This window comes from Fukomys damarensis, unplaced genomic scaffold, assembly GCF_012274545.1.
Source record: "Fukomys damarensis isolate Sample0158 unplaced genomic scaffold, DMR_v1.0_HiC HiC_scaffold_24, whole genome shotgun sequence".
Taxonomy (NCBI): domain Eukaryota; kingdom Metazoa; phylum Chordata; class Mammalia; order Rodentia; family Bathyergidae; genus Fukomys; species Fukomys damarensis.
In genome coordinates this window covers 64,421,334-64,444,142 of record NW_022900936.1, presented here as the reverse complement: position 1 = coordinate 64,444,142, position 22,809 = coordinate 64,421,334, and the positions used below count along the sequence as shown (strand labels likewise).

The window sequence follows — 22,809 nt, the reverse complement described above, 5'->3', positions numbered from 1 at the left end:
TAGCTAATGAAAACAGGGTGAATGCCTCAGAACTGTACAAAACCTAGGCAAGAGACAATGCTATGGAAACTTTGCCATAGGAGACTATGAAAAAACTCTGACTACAAGGTATTCTGGGTTGTTATTATTTGGGGGGTACTGGGAAAAGAACTCGCATCCTTGTGCCTGTGAGACAGGCAGAAGAACCACCAAGCTAAACCCCTGGCCCTTGCTATTATTTGTTTTTAACTCCATCTCACTCAAAAAACTTCTAGAAACAACAACAACAATAAAACAATAAAACACAAAAGGCAATTCACAGTTCACTGAAAATAAGCAGCTAGGACTACTTGGATTTTAGTGAGATAAAACCATAAAACTTCAAGATATAACATTAACATGTGACTAATTTTGCTGTACTGCAAAAATAACAACAACCATATACCTTACATATATTTGGACAGTGTTTCCCCTCCCACTAGACTATTTTATGAAGTGTATATATCAATCAGGAAAGGCAATAAATTGAGGAGCTTGGGAAAATAAGACTGCTTAAAATTAGAGCATATTTTCTATGTGAAAACTACTGTAAACAGAGATTTTAATTCTTAACCAAGGTTTCCAAATTAACCAAAAGTGATTAAAATTATCTTCTATAGGCAGTGATAAAACAACCAAGCTTCTCCATTCTTTTAAAATGTCAACTACTTCCAAATAAGAGTGGTATAAAATTAGAGTTGACAGAAACCATTTATGATTACACAAGAGATTGAACTTAAATTTTATACATGATAAAAGAAGGCTTAAAATGGTTCCCCCAAGTATGATAACTCAAATAGTCCAAGATTAGAAGCCAGGGCTCTGAAATCCTAACATACTGCCATTTTACTGTCTTATAGCCAATGCTTAAAAAAATAAAATTAAAAAAACCTTCTGGCAGTGACATGTTCACTGAACACACTAATTGTGGCTAGGACCATGTAATAAGAACCATGCTCTAAAAACAAGTGGGATAATATGGATTGACCAAACATTAATAACCATAAGCTATTATACAACATATTTAAGAATCATTTTTCCTTGTTAGATTTCAAAAGTGCAGGAGCAGGTATAAGAGCTCAAAGGACTGGAAGGATAACCTCAAACCATTTATAGTTGTTAAGGTAGAGAAAGAAAGACTGTGAGTACGTACTAGATTGAGTGGGATGGTCAACAGAGGAAAACCTAGGCTGCCTCAGTCTATGTTCCTCTCTATGTTAGTCTTTAATAAGTTTATATATACATAGTAAAGTGTTTTTTTTAAAAAAAAAAACAAAAAACACTTTTTTTTGTTGTTGTGGCGGTGCTGGTGCTTGAACTCAGAGCCTCATACATGCTAAGCAAGTGCTCTACCACTGAGCTATATATAGAGCCCCAAACAAATATTATCTGACCCTTCTAAAGTCACTCAGTTCTCTTCTAATAGACATGCAGTTATACAGTCATTCTGGGCTACTCTTGAAAGCATCATTAGAACTTTATTTACAAATTTCACAAATCAGGATATTCAGAGGGATATACATTGAAATGTTAAGTCAAATATTGGAAGTCTCAAAAAGTCAGTCACTTTTTAATTCTAATTTCCAAACTATTTTCATAAAGCAAATTTCTTTAGTTTAAATGACTAAGGAAAAAATATATAGAAAAAAATACTGCTATTATATACTAAGAGACATTTAACAGCAACATCTCATATCATGACTTACCTATAATAAAAAGAATTTGAAAAATCATCCCTTATATTCATTGCAGAACACGAAAGACTGCAAAAATAATCATGGGCTTGTTAAAAGCCAAAAACAGCAGAGTTAGTATTTTTTTAGAAATTCAGAAAATCTCAAATGTATTGATATACCCAATACAATCCCTTCTTCTCTCTCAAAAATTTAAATTTGTCAATGAAATTAGCTTCAATCTTCTCTCAAATGGGCATTTACCTAGATTTGGTCTAACAATGCTTTATTCCTAAATTCGAGAACTCACTATAGAGGAGTAAAAAATGTCCTATGCCTGGGGGTGGGACAAAAAAAAATGACAATTTGAAAAAGTTTGTGGTCTTAATGCAGTATATGATGGACACATCTGTAATTCCAGCACTTTTTGAGGCTGGAGCAGATGGATCACAAATTCAAACTCAACCTGGACAACTTAGTGAGACCCTATCTCAAAATAAAAAGAGAGTTTGTATGTACCTCAGTGCAAAGGTCTTGAGTTCAATCCCTAGTACAGAAGGGAATAAAAAGTTTGTGGTCCTAATATGAATATTTGAAAGATGCTGTATGCCAGCATCAAAATAAGAAAGCAAATCTCCATAAATTAGCTCTATTTTAGCATCAAAATACAAAAAACATAAAACACAAAGGCTTTAATAGGATTTCAAATTCTCAAGTTGAAAAGAGGCAGAATTTTGAAAAATCAAAGGTGTGAAATAGAGGAGAGTAGATGAGGGAAGACATTTGTACCTTACTGTTTTCTATTGCTTGTATGTAGTTATTTGATTCTAATAATCACTCTTCCATCTCCCTACCAAGTGCACACCTTTGAGCTTTCAGTGTAATTTTCTAATTAATCCACCATGGGCAAAATTTCCAAAGACTGAGACCTCAGCAACTGAGCAAATAATCTTAGATTTCTTTTTGTCTGTGCTTTTAGCACTTCAGGAAGCAAAAAACTGTTTACAAGACATCTCCTGTCCAACATATTGAGAGATAGAGGCAGAATCAAGTAATTTGCCATATATAGGCAAACATTATTAACAAGTCTTTGAGAGTCTCACAAATGTAGGACCCTAATAATTTTAAAATACATAAAAGAAATGCAAAAGAAATTTCAGTGATATGGGAGTCAGATGACTGATTTGTCTAAACCAAAAAAATTTACTTGCAGTCATGAGGCAAGCAGGAACTCATGATTCAACCCAAGCTTACCTATAAATATCCCATATAGATACAAAGTTTATTTGAATAATCCAAGTACATCAGATCTCATTATCTATTCCACTGTTAGCTATTTTTAAAGTTATTAGAGACTTAGTTATTAAAGATTTCTTCATACTAATTCTAAAACCTATTGTTTCTAAATCTAAATGTTCAGGGAGTTACACAAAAGCTCAATCTCAAAAAAAGACTATCATATTCTTCCCTAACATTCAGTCTCAAAGATTCTACCAGTACTTGTAGATTTATGCATTACATTACTTTCTAAGACCTGTTGTAGGAGTACAACATAGGAATGATGCAAGTGGCACCCACACAATCATCATTTTATGAGTTGAACTACACAATCTCTCAGTTCCTATTTTTAAGATTTGTTAAATATATATTTATATTTTTTAAAATTCAAATTATCTTTCATTTCCAAGTTTATTTAAAATGAGATTCTGTGGTCTCTAGATAAATTTGTAATATGGGCCTCCACACTACCTCTAATTCAAACACCTAACATTTTACTTCACCCACAATAAAACTTCAGTGTCATACACGCTTTTATGGAAACTGTAAAAATACATTATTTTTCCCAATATTCCTACTACTGAGAATTTTTAAGGAAACACTTTAACAAGAAAAAAATGCAAGACACACAAAGATTTAAAGCACCTCATTTATGCCAGTAGAAAATAGATAAAATCAAAGCACCCAGAAGGGATAGAAAGGAAATGGGAAATTCTTCTATTAAAACATATTTTGAACACTAACTACAAACAAGAGTTTGGTACATTACGGAACCAAGAGATGACAAACTATTCTGGACTATGATTGAATCTAAAGTTAAAATGCAAAAGGTGGTGGTTTTGTGGGTTTCGTACATTAAGGAACCAAGAGATGACAAACTATTCTAGACTATGATTGAATCTAAAGGTAATATGCAAAAGGTGGTGGTTTTGTGGGTTATTTTCCCCCATATTTTCTGATATTATGGCTATATAATTTTAAGTTAAAAATGGAAAATATAAAGGTATTTCCATATCACTCAATCTTAACACCTAAAAAGAAAATATAACTTGTTGCTGAACTTAACATAGAACTACCATTAACTAAATTACCTGTGGGGCTGAGACTGCTAAAATAGAAATACTAAGTCTATTTGAAGAGAGTGAATACCAAAGGCAAAATTGGAATGGCAAGTATGGAGAAAACCTACAAGCTGTAAACTGAAATAGGGAGATCACTGGCCTGTTTGGCAAGTGACAATGGTAAAATAATCCTTGCTGAGTTCAGTCTTGAGCCCCGAGCTGTCAGGTGCTCTTTAGGAGCTCATCTAAGAGTCACCACCATTTGTCAGGTGGTAGAAAGCTACCACAAACTGAATAATTTTTTATCAGAAAAAAAGGAAAGTATAGAAGGTTTCAAATCTAATTCCTCAATGTTCCCTAATGGCAGAGATAAACCACAGTTTAACATTAGATCTGCTGAAAAAGGAATAAAATAGAGGCCAGCAGTTATCCCCATCATTTGTATCCCCAGACATGTTCAGAAATAATATCAATCTCCAACAGCAACGAGGAAATAGATTAGGTTTACATAGGACTGAGGTTAGAATGAAAATTGCAGTCTCCAAATTAAGATAGTACAGAAAAAGCTTACTCTCCCCTGCTACACATTCCAAATGTTTATTTCACATTTTCACAATGGAGGAGAGATGGAAACCAAGCAAAGAGAACAGAAGAGAAATACTAGATTTCTAAAGACAATGCACAGATAATGGAGAGTATCAAGATATTAAAAGTTAAAAACAAAAGCAACAATTTGAAAAAACACCAGCACTAAGTAGATGGGGGCCTATTAAATTAGAAAACTCCGTCTTTCAAGGAAAGTTCACTGAAGGCTGAATCATAATCAAATGGTAGGTTCATTCTCAAAACTAGGGTCCCTAATGATTATAAATTTTTTATTATAATAACTCAGGCTATGCTGGGGAAAAAGAACTGCCAATCGCATATATTAGTACAGGCTGATCAGGGAACCCTCCATCTGAATAACATCAAGGTAAGTGACGTTTCCTCTCCACCCTCCTTCTACCTTCGTACTACCAAAAGACCTCATATTAAAATTATAGTTGTTGTTTAGATGAATCACAAAACAGATTTCACCATGCTAGCTTTCTCAGATGAAATCAGGCACATTCAGGGTGGTATAACCAGAGATGCCTTTACCTTTTTTTCAAAACAAATGTTTTCATGCCTCTTTTTATTCTGTCTCAACTCACTGATTCAAATAACTCTGGCTATATCTGGAGAGCGGGCTACTTAGTTCTTCCACAGGCTGTTAATCATGGCTCGTTTCATTTAGGCACTAACCATAGATGAAATGCAAAGAGCATATTGGGTCAGTATCCTAAATAATGTCATACAAGTAGTGGATTCATTTCCTTTTGGAAAGTTTCATGAAATTAAGACTTAAATGATGAACAAATGTAGTAGAAGCGTTATTACTTCAAATTATCCTCTCTAAGGAATTGGATAACACATTCCACTACAGTCAGCAATGACAAAGACAGGACCACTGTAACACCAATATCTGCAGAGAACCACAAAACCAAAACCCATAGCTCTTTAAGAAATCTGTTGAAGAGTAAATGGCAAAAATCATAAGACCTTTCTAATCTTTTGTGAAAGAATCCTAGCTATATTCCACAATCTTCCTCCTTTATAGAATACTCAGGAAGTTCTTTTTTTGGTACTGAGGATTGAACTTGGGACCCTGTGCTTACAAGGCACCATTAAGGGGAAATCCCCAGCCCCTCAGGCAATTCTTATAAGCAGGATGTTTAAGATTTTTTTTATAACCCAGATCTCTCTGAATTAAGACTTTTCAGGGTAATAGTTTCAAACGAATATTTAATAACAAAACGACAATTCTTTAAGTGATTTTTTTCATAAAAAATAAATGCATTACAGCAAGTAAGGACAAAGTAAAGGTCACAGGCTCAATGGCTCTTTTTGTTAATAATCTAAATTGCTGTTAGGGTTACTTCCATTTAAAAATTTTTTTAAAAGTCTCCAAAATGTACCTTATATAAGATACACAAATATTAGAAAATTAAGCATGTATATAAACATGTAATTTTAAGACAGTTTCATGTATAAAAATTTAGATTAAAATTTTCAATGTAAAATTAAGCTAAAATTATGAAATTATCAATTAAAAATTTATAACTCTTTAAAGTTAAAAATTAACTAACCTCTACTCTCAAGTTCTATCCTAACAAAGGGATAATCTGATTTAACAGCATGATCCTTCTATAGATTTTACTTCTAGAAAATAAGACAAAATTGATCCACTGGATAATTAACTACAGCCTTTCTTTCTAGTTTAAAAACAAGACAAAATAACTGTACAACCCAACACTTTAAAATTTCTCACACTAACGATAGACATATTGTATTTTTGGAAAACACATTTTAAAAAATTGTATCAATATGAAAAAATCTTTGAAACTAAAGTATGCGTTAAATGAGGTGAATTACACATGTTGAAACTCTCTTCCATTAGTGCATGGCTAATAGGCAGTAAATATCCATTAAGTAATTTAGAAAGGGCTCCCCTCTGATTTTACCTCAGTAACTCTCACTTATCCCTTCCGTCTCACTTGTGACTAAACTTCTCCCAGAGGTCTTCCCTAAATCCAGACTATATGCCCTAATTATGTACACCTGATAGCATTTTTTACTTCCACTAACAAAGCATTTAGATACACTGTAGTGTAACTGGCTGATCTGTAGAGACTGGCACAAACGGGTACTCAAATACTTGCTGAAAGAAGAGGTCAAAAGTAAAGCAATAGCCTCAGTGGGGCAGAAGTCAATCCTTCAGATTAGGCTATAACAGTAAATCAGGAGTGAGGGCAGGAGCAGAAAGAGAAGAGCCATGGGTAGAAAAATCCCTTGGATAAATCTACTCCCTTGTGAAGAGTCTTTTGTAAAGACTTCTCAAAGCATAAACAACCAGCTCAGGAAAACTGACCAATTCACACCAATCTATTCACTTTTAAAAGGTACATGTATGGCTTAAAAACTAGATGAATCAATTTAAGAAAATGGGTTCACATCTTATTTAATTCACTGGATTCATAAACTGGATTAAGGCTCACCTGTCATGGGATCAAAGAGCTGATTAGCTTCTAAGTCTGTGAAAGTACTACTACACACAGGACATTTGAAGGAAGCCCGGTTGGTGGAATCTCTCTCATCCGTTTCAATCCTCCTTCTCATGTGGTCTAGTTTATATTTTACCACATTAACGAGAGTACGATAATTGATAAAGTAGTAGTTATGGCGAGTGGTTTTTCCATCTGCAGCAGTTTCTACTCTCATTCTGCATTTGATGAACTTGTCTCCCTTTAAATTATTCAAAACTGATCGAAGTTGCTTTCGATCAAACTTGAGTAACTCCAGCATATCCTCCTCTTTCACACAGGGGTTCCGAATCAAGATGTCCAAGGCCAACACATGTTCGATGCCATAAAAACCCCGGATCACGTACTTTGCTAACCTCTTCAATGCTGCTGGAACCTCAGTGAGGACATCTGGGTCTGCCATCTTTAGCAGCAAATTTCAACTTTATATCCACTGAATTTAGAAAAAAAGAGAAGATTAGTAGGCATGAGAACATGATGATTATTTTAAAGAATAATTAACATGTTACTAATAGCTAGTAGTTATCACTATTCTTGGAGTGTCACAAAGGTATTCAAACATTGTTTTAAAAGACTTCTAATACCTAAACACTTAACGGGGAAGAACAGGGTTTTCCTCTACAATGCACAAAAGCTTATACCTAATAAAACTGAAAATTTTTTTCTTTTTTTAGTACCGGGGATCAAACTTAGGAATGTGCACTTGCCAGGCAGATGCTCTGCCGCTGAGCTAAGCCCCTGGCTTGAATATATTTCTTCTATGGTTACTTTCCTGATTGACAGTGTGCTTGATTTTTAAAAAAATGGCTTATTTATAACAATGACATATCAAGCCCACTTTATTTCAGAAAGAGAAATACAGAAACATATTTTTTTCCCAGTAGAGACTGACTCTAGGGCTTTCACACCAAGCTACATCGCCAGCCCTTTTTTTTGTTTACTTTGAAACAGAGTCTCACTAAGTTGTTAGATGCACAGGCTGGTTTCAAATTTGCAATCCTCCTGCCTCAGCCGTCCAGAGTGTTGAGATAACAGACATATACCTCCAGGTCTGCTATAATTCTTTTGTTTGTTTGTTTTGTTTTTTGAGACAGATCTCCCCATGTAGTAGAGACTGACCTGGAACTCACTGTGTAGCCCAAGATGGTCTCAAACTCACAGTGATCCTCCTGCCTCAGCCTCCTGAGTGCTGGGATTACAGGTGTGTGGACACCACGCCCAGTTTTTAATTCTTAATGTTCTCTAGGAACAATGGAAACCTCCTGAGAAACCCAAAAGTAAGCACATCTTTAGAGTGTTTATGTTTCCTTTCTTGGGTAAAGTTTTTCTATGAAGGCTGTAAGAAGTTTTAGAGAGTCATGCTTTCACAATAAAATCAAAACAATCAATACCATAAGTAATCACCAGTTGGGACTTTGACAAAATTAACTGTTGTATATCTAAAAGAAATTAAAACTTAGATCCAGACAGTTTTACCAACCTTGAAAAGTTAAATCTGATAATTAAGTAAACACCATCTAGTTGTTTTAAAAGGTGTGGGGGGGGTCCAAGATAACCTTAAATACCAGGTGCCTTATAGGACAAAACAGAAACTATACATGCCTAATTTCATGTAATAGTCAAAAGCTGTCCTCAAAAAGCCCCAAATTGGCATGTGTTTCTGTGGTTTGGGAGCTGTGTAGGCCTAACCAAACCCTTTAAATAAGCCATAATTTAAGCCATAATTTATCCACTACAAAGTAAAGATAATGGTGGTGTTGTGATTAATGAAAATGTAAGTAATGTGTGTAGGAAGGACAAAGAACAGCTTCCATACCAATTTAAGACACTCTAAAGTACAAATGGCCAGGCCATCCAGACTACAACTGGCGAAATCTTCAGAGAAACTGTTAACAAGCATTCCCCACTGAACTACATAAATGAGGAATATTCAGTCATTAAAACTAGCTTCAACTGAACCTCTCATTTGAGATCAGTGGTTACCCATAATAACAGATTTAATGCTCCTTTATATGAGATATTTTTATAAACACTGTACTGCACCATAAAGAAATTCCTATGTAGCCAGGCTATACACATATTTCGGGTTTTAAAGCACACACACACACACATGCACACACACATATATATATAGTTAGACTGTAATAAAGGGAGAGTCAGTTACAATAAAATGTACACTTGTTTATAAATATTCAGGTGTAACTATATTCAAAGAGAGATAACAAAGTAACACATAGATCCATACCAGCGTCCTCAATTCTTCCTGTCACCCAGGCATTAAGGATATTTATGTTCAATACTAAAAGAACAAGGGCCGGGGATCCAGCTCAGTGGTTCCACTGCCTGCCTTGCAAGCACAGGGACCTGAATATGATCCCTGGTACCAAAAATAAAATAAAATAAAAATTAAAAATACTAAAACAATTGTAGCACACTACTGAACCCATTTTGGTTTCCTCTCCCAATTGGTCTGTACAGTGTACTTAAACTGGGTTTTGGTTTTTTTGTTGTTTTGCACATTTGCCAGTCGGCAGAATACAAAAAATGGCTTCAGAGATGTTCAAAGACCAAGGAATAACAAATGTACTATAACCTATATTTTCAATATTACTTCCTACTATTGTTTTCTCCTCCCCTTCCCCCATACATTCAATGCACCAGATCTGTGATTCTCAAGCCTGGCTGTATAGCACAATCATCTGGAGGGCATCTAATACCAATCCTGGCCCCTAGTCTCACAAGTTTTGTTTCAGCTGGTCTGGGAGGCCAAAGAAGGCTTCACATTAATTTTTAAAAATTTAAGATGACTCTGACATGAAGCAAAAGTCCTGATCACTGCTCTGGACAACCTCTATCCCTAGCTATTACATATCCTTCCTGGAGAGGTCCCTGTGCCATTTAATTGCTCAGCCTGCTCCCTGTGCCTAAGAACCCCTAAAGATCAGAGCCGGGGAGAGGGATTAAGGACTCTGCAATCCTAAAGTCTAAGGTTTTGAATCCCAGTTCCACTCTGGGGGTGGGGGGTACTGAGGACTGAACCTAGGGCCCTTGCACTGAGCCACATACCTAGCCTTCTCCCCTTTATTTTGAGATAGGGTCTTGTTAAGCCACTTCTTATACTGTGACTCCAGAAAATTCCCAGCCTCAATTTCTTCATATATAAAAAGTAATAGTGTCTTCTTCATACAGTTGATGCATGGATTAAATGTAATTAAAAACTCTTTGCTCCCAGACACTGTAACCAAGAAGAGAAATGTATTGTGGAAATAGGGAACACCTGAAGATTATCTTTGGAAGAAATGAAGTGTTCACTTTGAGAAATCTCTCTTTGAGGAAATAACATATCATTTTTCTCTGAAAATGCCTAACAGGTAGCTGAACAATAACACGAGCTCAGGAATGAGGTCAAGCTGTACAACCTGTTTCAAAATCTCTGCATTTTGAAATCCTCTCCCCGACCACTGTCTTATCTTCTCTACTGCCTCCCTTTTCCCACTCATGCTTAATTTCCTATTTCAATCTCGATTTCTTAACTTACTTAAGGCAGTTAATACACACTGTTTCATCCAAAGAATGTTTTGAACATTTGTGAATTCACTGCCAACATTTAAAAATTATGGGTTTGCATAAATTTCAACTTCAAGCTCCTCTTGAAACTACAAATATCTGGGCAAAAAGTGAGCCTATATTCCCACATGGATAAGCTGAGGCTGAACAGCAATTAACACTTAGGAAAGGCACTTGGCTGGTATCTGGAGATTTGAGTCATCAGTCATCTTCCAAACTCACCTATCCCCCTACCTAGTTCAGACCCACAGGTATTCTAACATACAAACACCCAGCCACAGAGTTAGAGAATAAAGTTGAAAGAATAAAGTTGAAAGGAACAAGATCCGCTCCACGGTCAGTGTGTCACCAGCATACTCTCCAGTGAGCCACACATGCTTTCCCTCTGCTCCTGAAGCGAAGTCAAACTCCTTTTTGCTATTCATCCTTCAAGTCTCAGTGTCATTTCCTTACAGAGGCCTTCCCAGGCCCCCTATGGTGGCATAGAATGATCTTTAGTACGTCCCCATATCTCTTTCCCAATCTTGTACTATCTCTAAGACCTAGGGCTTCATCATGCTCTCCAAGGAACTTCAGGCACCGGGTGTCAAGTACTTACAAAAAACTTTCAATACATCTCCTAGCCACGTGTTACTCCAACGTGCCCATCTTGCCAACTTCCCTACACTGCTTCCCTAATAAAAAAACACTATAGTAAGCCTCTCTCCTGTTAAACTAACTGTAGCTTTAAGCAGGAGGTGACTGGATCAAATTTGTGGTTAAAAAAAAAAAAATGCGGACTCCAGGGAGGAGAATAAAAGGAAAAAGAAGCGGATGCAAGGTATTCAATTAGATTATTCCAACATACTACTATTCTAGTTCTGAATGTACTTGGATTCTACACAATTGGATGCAATTTTCTGTTACTGTACATGCTGTATTTCAGAGCACGCTCCACCTTCATACATAAAAAGCGTTACAAACCCTGAAGCCCGAGCTGAGATCAGTAGTGTTCAGTCCTCCCGACACAAGAGCCCGAGGCCCCACGCTCCCTCAAACTCTCCCACAAGGGTCCAGGGCCACACACTCACGGCGCGGCCAAGTTTGTCCTACCCGAGGTCGCACACGGGCCGCTCCCGGGTCAATGATTCTTTGAAGGACCAAGGCGAGAGGGTGCCTAGCAAGATGGGGGTTAAAAAAAGAGGAGCGAAACGTCCGGCCAAGGAACTGGAAAAAGGAATAAGGTTTACCGAAGTTTACCGAAGCGAATCCAGGAACACTCCCCCAATAGAGCTTCACTCAGCTCCTGAACTACCGGCTTACAAGAGCCCACGCCAACTGCGCGACAAAGAAAACGCTTTACTCCTGCGACCAACCTTCGAAAACAACCTCTCCCTTTAATCAGACGGGCTAATCAGCACAGTGAAGCCTTCAATCAAGACGATGAAACTCCGAGCAGCCAATGAAATTGAAGGCTCCGCTCTCCATGCCCCTCTCTGATTGGTCTAGAATCCCGGAACAGGCGTTAACCATGAGGAGGTAGTGGCAACATGGCGTCTCTGGATCGGGTGAAGGTACTAGTGTTGGGAGACTCAGGTGAGTGACCTAACACAACTCTGAAGCTCCGGACACTTTTGAGTTGGCCAACAGTACACACCTTTCACTGCTTACCCCCAGCTTCCAGGTTCTTCAGTCCATAGCTGAAGTTCCTCTCAAGGGCTAGAGACTACACTTCCCAGGGGACTTTGCTCTATTTGAGCGGCAGCGTCCCGCGGGTAAAGGCGCGGAGCACACATTTTTCAGCCTTCGCTGTCTTCCACATCGTTCTTATGGGTGACCCCAGCATAGAGTATGTAGTCAGTTGCTTTATTTTTAAAAGTGTACAGGTTTTGAGTATTGCTTTGAGTTCCGTCCTAAGCATGCAAAAGTTAGTAGGACCGTGCCTTTCTAGAGATTTTGTTCCTTAAATCAACTAAGAATGGAAACTAAGGCTTTGTAGATAGGGAAGGGTGGAGGAGGTGAAGTGGGTGGGGGTAAGGGGAAAAAAATAAGAACCAAGATATATCATGTAAAGGTACAAGATCCCACTGATGAAGGTATCTGTACTGTATATCTAAAAAGTACCGATAAACTCAAAGTAAAAACAAAAACTAAGAACGAAGCAGACAAGCATATATTAACTTTGCATGTGTTAACTCATTTCATTCTGAGATCAGACTCGTAAATCCGTTTTACAGATGAGAAAAATGAGGCAAAGAGATGCACTTAACCAATTTTGAACCCAGAGTCCACGCCCTTAAATATTAAGCCGTACTACACAATGACATGTTAAGTGGTGGTGTTGGGGTCCTTGTTTTCCTTGTTCTCCTTTAATCCAAAACCTATTATGCGCTGCATTGTAGGGAAAAGAGAAAATAAGGGCCACTTTGTGAAGGAGCCAAAACTTAATGTTGAGACCGTTTTAATAAATTCTTTCAGCACCTTGGACATTTGCGAACTACAGTTGAAATTTCTATTTCCCCTTTGCCACACTGCTCTTCTCTTTCCTACCACAACCTCCAGTCCAGTTCTCCTGTAGAACCTGAATAAGTGCTAACCATGCATGCATTCAAGAGTTTTCTGGAGTTGACCTTTGAATTTGTGCTGTCAGCAGAGATACTGTGCCAGGTGGTTGGAGGTAAAGACAACATATCCCAAAGGAGTTTAAAATTTAGCCTTAAAGAAAGTATGTAAAATTGAAGTAGGGAGAGGGAAGTTAAGGACTTCTCACGTTGCTGAAGATTATTTGCCTTACAGAATATCTTACAGAAAGCATCATTTAATATTCTCCTGAAAGTTGCATTATGAAATTATATGAACAAAATCCCAATTTATATTACCCTCACTTTTTCCAACGTGTACCCTGAAGTGGTGCTGAAGTCAATTTAATAAAAATCACTCGATTTTACAGATGAAAAGTAATGGTGACTTAAAGGGACTTGGCAAGTGTAGCACCAAGTACAATTAAAAACTAGAATCCAGTGCTAGCACAGTTCTTCATGACATCTAGAATAGTATTCCTTTTGATTCCCTTTTCTCTTGTATCTAGTAACCTTGATACATACTGTAGGAACTAGTTGATCTATTATATGTTTCACGAGGACTGTATTAGGTGCTAGGGTTATAGCTGTAGTATCAAGCCAGGCAACGTGGCACAAACCTATAATCCCAATACTCTGGGAGCTGATGTAACAGGATTACAAGTTCAAATTCAACCTGTCTCAAAATGAAAATAAAGGGCTAGTGATGTAGCTTAGTGTAAAAGCCTTGTGTTCAATCCCTAGGACTAAAATGGGGAAAACAAAACAAAAACAAAAAACAACCACCATAGAATCAATATATTACATTAACTGGTAGAATTGGCAGCTATGCTAAATGGGGGAAAAGCGTACTGGCAATTAGTAAACCCCCCATTATGCTTTAGGTGTAAAACAAGATGCAGATTTGCCCACCAGGAAACTGATTTATCACACGTTTACTACTAGGCTATATGTACAAAGTCAATTATAGTCTTCTTACCAATTTCTTTTCTTTTCTTTTTTCTTTTTTTTTTTTTTTTTTGAGACAGGGTCTCACCATGTAGTTGAGACTGACTTGGAACTCAATATGTAGCCCAGGCTGGTCTCGAACTCACATGATCCTCCTGCCTCAGCCTCCCAAGTGCTAGGATTACAGGTGTGTACCATCACGCCTAGCTTCAGTTTCTTTTTAACAGTGATTTGCTGTCAGGTTAAAATACACTTTTACACTAAGTCGGCCTTTATATTTAAATTACCAAGTTTGTTTTTGAAGAAAGGCTCATTTCCCTTTTGAAATTTTGAGGCCTTCACAAATATATAAAGGAATAATGAGATTTAAATGTTTGTTTTGTATCCCAGAGAGATATTTGAAAATTTGGTGAAGAATTTGGAAAGTTTCACTCACATGTACTGATTTGTCTTTGTTCTTTCAAATGTTAGGGATGAGCTTAACATTACCAGCAGCTGTATTCAGAGCTGACATTTATTTGATGATATTGGGCCCTTTTCCCCAAAGCAATTCAAGTATATTCTTTTAATTTAATTTAATTCAAAAGGTAAAAACATAGACTCAGAGCCTCCCAAAATTCTTAAAGAAATGAATAGTTAGCCACTACTGCCAAGCACTTCACCTGTTGCCTCCAGTATTGGCTAAAAGTTATCTCCCAAAACAGTTCACGAAGATGTATATAGTATTACTGCATAAAGATATGTACCAGTCAAAATTAAACTATGGCTAGAGCCTGGTATCAGGCAGATTACTAAATGCTGAGATATGTGCCTCAAACATAAACTTCTATGCAAACATAAAGGTGACTATACCCTACAGATTATCAACATCAGATGCAATGCAGTAAGTACAAAAACACATCTTAAGTTTGAGTCCTTCGAAATCTTAAATGTCTGTATTTAAAAAGTAATAAAAGGGAAATATGAGAAAATGTTAAATTGTTTAATTATATGAGACAGTTAATGTCTTTAATGTATAACAAGTCACATAAATTGCTGACACTGAAACCTAAATCCTATAGTCTTTGCAAATCAATTGTCTTTCCTCATAAATTTTCTGTTCATGTGCTTTGCCTATTTATCTCAGGTTTTTAAGTATACCATATATGTAGTTATACTAACCATATGCTTGCAGAAGAACCCTTCTTAAATAATTAAATAAACCTACATATTGACAGAAATGGTATTCCAATAATTTTTTCTGGTACATTCTAGGTTATCTGTAAATATAACTTTTTTATAATAAAAAGAAGTGTGATAGTTTCATATATAATAATGCATACAGAGATTAGTGAAATTTTTGATGCAGCTAGTGGTATCATGAAGATTCTCCAACTGTGCTTGTCATAATGAAATCCCAAAGTGATATTGAATGAGTGAGTAACTGCACACCTGCATGTACAGGAAGAGCTTGTTCCTCTTCCTCTTGATACAGACCTCCAAGTATATCCCTCGGCAGTAATAATTAAATTGTCCTGAGCCCAAGACTTCTAAAAGGGGATAAAAGCGTTGCCTCAGAGTAAAAGGCCATCAAGTAGAAAAGAGAGTAGAGTTGATCTTTTTATCCAAAGGCCAGTGGTTAGTTGCTCTTTTAAAAATCACTAAACGGGAGAAGTGGAGTATCTGAATATGGTGGGTCCTGTCACAGGCAGCACTGAAGCACAGTCTGACAGTGCTGTGGAAGGGAGGTTTGAGGATTGCCACTAAAATTGCTTAAGAGTCTATGATTATCAAATACACTAAATAGATTAAACCATTGAAAAGGAAAGAGATTACTTAATTATAAAATTACCCTAGACCAGGTTTCTCCAAGCAAGGCCCCTGGACTGGTAACATCAGTATCACCAGAGGACCCCGTAAAAGTACAAAATCTTACCCCTCCCCCCATCAGATATGATAAGTCAAAAAGTCCAGGACAGGATTCAGCATTTTCTATTTTAACAGGTCCTCTGATTCTAGATGCTAAATTTGAGAGAATCACTTGCTCTTAACCATCTTCCTTTTTATTCAGTGAAGCTTATATTGTTGGTATGGTGTGACAGCCTTTAAACAACCATACTTGAAATATTATTCCTACATAATCTGTCTTGTGTTCACCATAATAAATTTCAGGGTTTTTTAAAAATATGATTTGAATTCTTGTCTCTTTTACAGGTGTCGGGAAATCCTCACTAGTCCATCTTTTATGCCAGAATCAAGTGCTGGGAAATCCTTCGTGGACCGTGGGCTGTTCAGTGGATGTCAGAGTATGTATCTCATGTTTTAGTTTTTCAGTCGTCATATTCAAGATCATTGCTTCAAACTACATGATCAAATTACAGCACGATAGTCAAGATTAAGTAATAATAACTAGCATTCATTAAACTCCTACTTTATGCCAGGTACAAATGGTTTACACATTTTAGCTTAATCTTTTTTAAACTGTCATATATACAGGTGCAGAAGCTAAGGCACATTCACGCATCTTACGAAAAGCAGAGTCAAGTGTTAAACCTAGTTAGTCTGATTTCACAGACTTTAATCATTGTGCCATATACAGTATCAGGAGGTTACTTAGCATGCTCTGTAAATATTCCTGTCTAAGCCTATGCCACTAAGACTGCCAACTTCTGGCCAGAAATGTAGTGTAAATAAAGAAGCTTATGGAACCTTATTTCTGACTCATCTGTTCCATCTCTCATTTAGGGAGTGGGTGCAGTTTCCACTGAATCGGGTATCTTCACAGATATTGTTGGTCTTCACTACCAGCTAGTTCTGATCATGTTGTTCATCTGCTGGCACAGTCTCACCTTTGTTTTAAGAAATAAATAGGGAAAAAATGGTCATTAACTAGACTTACAGTTGTTTTCTTCCATTCATTGAAGCTATAGTTTAATACCCTCTAATTTGGGCTGGGGATTTAGCTCAGTGGTTCTGCCGCCTGCCTCGCAAGCACAAGATCCCGAGTTCAATCCCTAGTACCAAAAACAAACAAAGAAAAAAATACCCTCTAACTTATGTTGCTGTTGATTAGAAATCTTCTGTCCAACTATTTCTTTTAAAGTAATTTATTCTCTAGTTGCTTTCAAGATTTGGTTTTTTTATCTTTAATAGTCTGCATTATACTAATCTATGTCTAAGTGCAGATTATGAAATTATGCTTCTCGTATCTTCAATTTTAAAAACTGGGTAGCCATATCTATTTCCTGTGATTTCCTTTTGAATTTCTGTTAGATGTTCACCCTCTTTATCTTTTAATTGTACTCACGTGCTTTGTATTCTTTATTTCTCCTTTCTGCATGATGTACTCCTACTCCTGTCATCCCTCTAGTTAACTAAAAATCTTTTCAGTGATAGCTAATCTGCTTTTACTATAGCAACTCTCTTTCCTTTCAAGTAGCTATAATTTTTATTTCTAAGTTTTTTAAATGTTAAAATATTTTAAAATGTACTTATCTTTCATTATCATCATTCATATTATGAACTGTACTCATCATTTGTACTTTTTATTGTAATCACTTACAACATATCTATTTTACTTTTTCCCTATCATTTTATTTTATTTTAGTGTTTGTGATATATAATGTTTATATTCTTTGTGTGAAGTTGATATATGACACATCCTCCTTTTTCATCCCCTTTCCTTACCAACCCTCCCCTTTCTTCATCTCTGGATCCCCTTTCCATTTGAGAAAGATCTATCTCCCTGCTTCTATTATCCATCTTTTATTTAATCTTGATTTATAATTTAGGCTTTTCATATAAGACAAACCATGTGATATTAAGCATGTGTGTTTGATTTATTTCACTTAACATTACAGTCTCAAGGCGCATCCTGTTTGATTTATTTCACTTAACATTACAGTCTCAAGGTGCACCCTTTCCTACAAAGGACTCAAATTTATCTTTCTTTATGGTAGCGTAGTACTTCCTTATGTAAAGAACACTTTTTTTTTTGGTATTGGGGATCGAACTCGGGGTTCTTGCACTTGTGAGGCTGGCGGCAGAACCACTGAGCTAAATCCCCGGCCTGAGAACACATTTTCTTTATCCATTCAACTGTTGATGGACATAGAGATTTAGCTGTTATAAATTATGCTGCTATAAACGTGTATGCATGTATCTTTGCAATATAATGTCTTTAACTCTTTGGGGAAAATACCTAGAAGGGGAATAGCTGTATCAAATGGAATTTCTAGTTTTAGTTTTATAATGAATCTTCATAGTGGTTGTACTAATTTACACTCCCACCAACAATGTAGACTGCACTCCTCCCAGCTTCACCAGCATTTGTTATTATTTGATTTCTTGATAAGGCCATTCTTTCTGGGATAAGATGGAATCTCAGGGTTGTTTTGCTTTACATTTCTCTAACACCAGCAATGTGGAGCAGAAGCAGTCCAGGGTAACAAGAGCAATGCCAGAGTTATCACAATCCCAGACTAAGCATTTCGTTTTATACTTTCTTTCGAAAGATATATTTTTCAGGATATGGACTACTTACTGTATATGTTGCTGTACTTTATGAAAATGAATCTCATTGTAATTCTTCAAAAATGTTTTCAAAATGTCTTCAAAAATCTTCTGCAGGATTATTTTTTTCTCTGCTGTGGAAGTCCTACTATAATCCTAGATTCTTCAATGTTATTAAAGTAGCCCTGTACAGTACCTTAACATTTATGTTGCTGCCAGGACCTCAGGAATTGCAAGACTTGTATAATTTTTCAGTTCAGAGTTTCCATGCCATCTACATACCACCCTCACCTGAGAACCCTGACAGAAAGTTTTTTCTGCTTCCTTGAGCCTGTGGACAGTTTCTCCAAATGTTTCTTTCACTGGCTGGGTAGTTCCTCAAGGATCCAGATTTCAAGAAGAGCACTGCATTCTATTCTTATCACTCACACATTCTCTTGCTTTAAGAGTTGGAAAAAGGGTCTGCTGTTCCTGGATGGGCAGTAAAACTGCAGGTACCATCCCATGAAGCTATATCTGAATATGTGTCAGTTCCCACTTCTCCAATTTAAAGTTTTTTTTTTCATTTCTAGTATCCAGCGATGTCCCTTTCTTTCACTTTATTTTCTCTTGAACTAGTTTGTCTCTCATCTCCTCTCTTCCGCTCAACCCTCACCTCCCTTCTCTTCCTCCTCTGTGTGTGTGTGTGTGTGTGTGTGTGTGTGTGTGTGTGTGTGTTTATAGCATTTCTGTGAGTTTGAAATGGAAAGAAGCCTGTCTGTGTTATTTCAGCCTACCGTGTCCTCCAGTTTTTAGATACAAAAGAAATGCTGCAGGCCAGGGATTTAGCTCAGCGGTTCGGTGGCCTCCCTTGCAAGCGCAAGGACCCAAGTTCAATCCCCGGTTCCAAAAAAATAAAAAATAAAAAAATAAAAGAAATGATGCAGGTAATGAATTCAATGGCAACTTTATTTAGGCTTGGGAAACCCAAAATCATATTTTCAACAAAATTCCCTTTAGATTTTTGTAGCTCTTTCTGTGAAAAAGCATAGCATATTATAAAGAAATGTAGACTTAAATCCTTACTTCCTAGGTCAGTTGCCTTTTGCATTTTAAAAGAGTGGACCTTACACTAATCACTTTATCTCCTAAAGCTTAGTTATAGCATCTACAACATAAAAGTACATAATACAGTGACAATTTTATCTAGCCTAAAGATTTATATGAGTGATCAGAAAAGCCTAGTAGATGCAAAATTGTAGTCTAGAGCTTTACAGTTTGAAGGTCAAATTGAACCCTTGTTCAATTTTCTGTCCCTTATTTTACTTATCTACTTCCCTACCCCTCTTTTCTGTTCCCATCTAAGCCCAGTCTGCTCATATTATTCACCTTTTGTCTTGTTCTTTTCCCCTTTCTGAGTCAGCTAAAACTCAAAATGGTGCAGAAGTATCAATGTCATGCTTAAATTTAATTACCAACTTGACTAGATTATGGTACATCAATCAAATTGGTAAACACATTTCTGGGTGTGTCTGGGTGGGTCATAGGAGCCAACCTTGGGGACTATGCCTGATTCCTTGCTCTTTCTTTCCTTTCTGGTAATCTTCCCCTCTGCTCTGCTTCCTTGCTACCATGAAGTGAGCACCTTTGCTCCATTGTGCCTTTCTTCCATGATGTTTCTGCAGTGGAGCCAGCCAACAGTGCACTGAAATCCCTAAAACATGAACCAAGTTGACCTCTTCTTTAATTTGCAGGTGTTGGCTATTTTGTCTCAGTAGCTGGAAAGCTGACTAATACAGAAAAGTCATTACCAGAAAAGCAAAGTAATTGCTATAATCATACTTGAACATATGGTTCAGATGCCTTTGGAACTGGTTTGCAGGAGCAATTTGGAAGAATTGAGAAGTGGGCTGCAGAAAACCTAGAAGGCTGTAAGCAGAACTCAGTGCATAATTCTGGTATGACTTTGGAAACCAGAACGCTGATAGAAATGCAGAAAGTAAAGGATAGGCTCATGAGATTTCAGATGGGATGGACTCCATTGGAAATTTGACTAGAGGCCATGCATGTTAGATTCTGGCAAAGAACCTGTCTACCTTTTGCCCAGGTCCTAAGATTGTATGATTCTGAATTTAAAGATAATGAGATTGATCTGGCAGAGGGAATTTCAAGATCTGCTTTTTAAATTTTTGTGGGGATTCATAGCTAAGAGTTTACTGTGAGTTTTAGGTAAGATATTGGACTTGGACTTTTGAGCAGTGTTGTAACTGTTGAGACTTTGGGGAAGGGACTTTTGAGTTTTTGGTTGTATGCAGAGATTAAATATGGTCTAAGGAGTCATACTAGGGTGGCAAGTTGACAAAGGGTAGAATGTGATGATTAAGCTTAATTTGTCAGCTTGGGTAGTGGAGCACAACTGGATGTATCTGAGTGGGCCATGGGAGTACAGCTTGGGAGACTGCTTTGTTTCACCATGATGTTCCTGCAGTGGTCCCAACTGACCATGGACTGAAACCTCTGAAACCATGAGCCAAATAAACCTCTTTTCCTTTAATTTGCAGGTGTTTAATATTTTGTCCCACCAATGGGAAAGTTGACTAATACAGTCAATAACAAATGACTTTGTTTCATTCCCAGTCTCTAGAGAAGTTTTCAATATGAATGCTAAGGTGTTTGCTGTAGGATATTTTGTATTTACATTTTACTAGATTAAGTAAGTTCCTTTCTGTTGCAAATGATGAGTTGGTATCATGAATAAGTATTGAATTTTATCAGTTGCATGTTCTTGATAATCATGATTTTCCTGCTTTATTATATTACTGCAGTAAATTATATTGATTGATATCTAAATAATAAAGCAACTTTGTAATCCTGGAATAAATCCAATAGTATACTTGATGTTCTAGTCTTTTCATATATCATTAGATTCAATTTGCTAATTTTTTTCAGATATTTTCATGTAAGTTCATTGCTCTACTAATTTCCATTCTTACATTTTTCTTTATTGAATTTTGGTATCAGGCTTATACAAACCTCATAAAATAAGTTGGCAAGTATTATCTCTGTGAGTATTTTCTGTAACAAATTGTATAAAATTATTTCTTTCTTATATATTTAAATTCATGGGTGAAACTGTCTAGACCTAAAGGTTCTTATATGGGAATTTTTTAAATAACATTAAATAAAATGAGAAAATGTTTTTTTTTTCCTCTGTCAATTTTGGTGATTTATGTTTTTGAAAGGATTTATCCATTTTAGGTTGTCAAAAGTGTTTTTCTCGTTTCTTATTATCTTTGAATAAGACATTTGAATAATAAGAATGTTACTACAAATCCTACAGAGAGCGTTTTGTTTTTTCTTTCTGGTATGTAATTTTTTGCTTTGTTTATTTGTTGTTTTCTTTATTAGTCTTGCCAGAGAACTATTAATGAGCAGTCTCTGGCTTTGTTGGTTTTCTGTATTGTGTGTTTGTTTTGTATTCAGTATGTTTGCTCTTATCCTCATAGGAGCTTTCTTGGGTTTAATTGGTTGTCTTTTTTCTAATTTAGTGAAATGAGTAGTTGTTTCATTGATTTCTTTCAGGCTTTCTTTCAGAACTCTGAGCTTTAAAATTTCTAGCTAATCACAGCCTTCACTGCATCCCTGATATTTTGTTCATTATCTTTCAGTGAAAATATTGTGTAATTTCTATTGTGATTTCTTCATTAACTTGTGCTATTTAAAATATCATTCTTAGGCCGGGTGTGGTGGCGCACGCCTGTAATCCCAGCACTCGGGAGGCTGAGGCAAGAGAATCGCTGTGCGTTCAAGACCAGCCTGAGCTGCATAGTGAGTTCCAGGTCATTCTCACTACATAGTGAGACCCTGTCTCCAAAATAAATAAATAAATAAATAAATAAACCCCAAACAAACAAACAAACAAAAAAATTTTTAATTTCAGAACACTTGGTAATGTTATCTTTCAGTTATTGCTTTCTAGCTTACTTTGTGCTCAAGAACAGATATTATTATGCTTTCATCCTTTAAAATTTTTTGAGATTTGCTTTTTGTCCTATTTTATGGCCAATCTTGGTAAATATTTCATGCACACATGAAAAAGGTGCATGTTCAGTAA

At 36.4% G+C, this 22,809-nt stretch overlaps 2 protein-coding genes across 5 annotated transcripts in view; one reads left to right on the top strand and one right to left on the bottom strand.

The window, feature by feature from the left end:
• The window catches only part of Gtf2e1 (general transcription factor IIE subunit 1), a 34,121-nt gene extending 22,015 nt beyond the window's left edge, over positions 1-12,106 (bottom strand). The window contains exons 1-2 of one of the 3 annotated variants that reach the window (XM_010630006.3): positions 11,949-12,106; positions 7,108-7,585 (exon numbers count right to left, since the gene is read on the bottom strand). In XM_010630006.3, the coding sequence (XP_010628308.1) occupies positions 7,108-7,555 (448 nt within the window). In that variant the 5' untranslated portion in view covers positions 7,556-7,585; positions 11,949-12,106. The other 2 variants (XM_010630007.3, XM_010630008.3) reach the window with 2 other exon arrangements.
• A 113-nt stretch (positions 12,107-12,219) lies between these two features.
• Rabl3 (RAB, member of RAS oncogene family like 3) overlaps positions 12,220-22,809 on the top strand; it is a 39,961-nt gene continuing 29,371 nt past the window's right edge. For both annotated transcript variants that reach the window (XR_004514261.1, XM_010630010.1), the window contains exons 1-2: positions 12,220-12,294; positions 16,419-16,510. Coding sequence is in view for 1 of the 2 variants with exons in the window: in XM_010630010.1 (XP_010628312.1) it covers positions 12,249-12,294; positions 16,419-16,510 (138 nt within the window). In the remaining variant the exon portion in view is untranslated. The remainder of the gene's footprint in view (positions 12,295-16,418; positions 16,511-22,809) is intronic.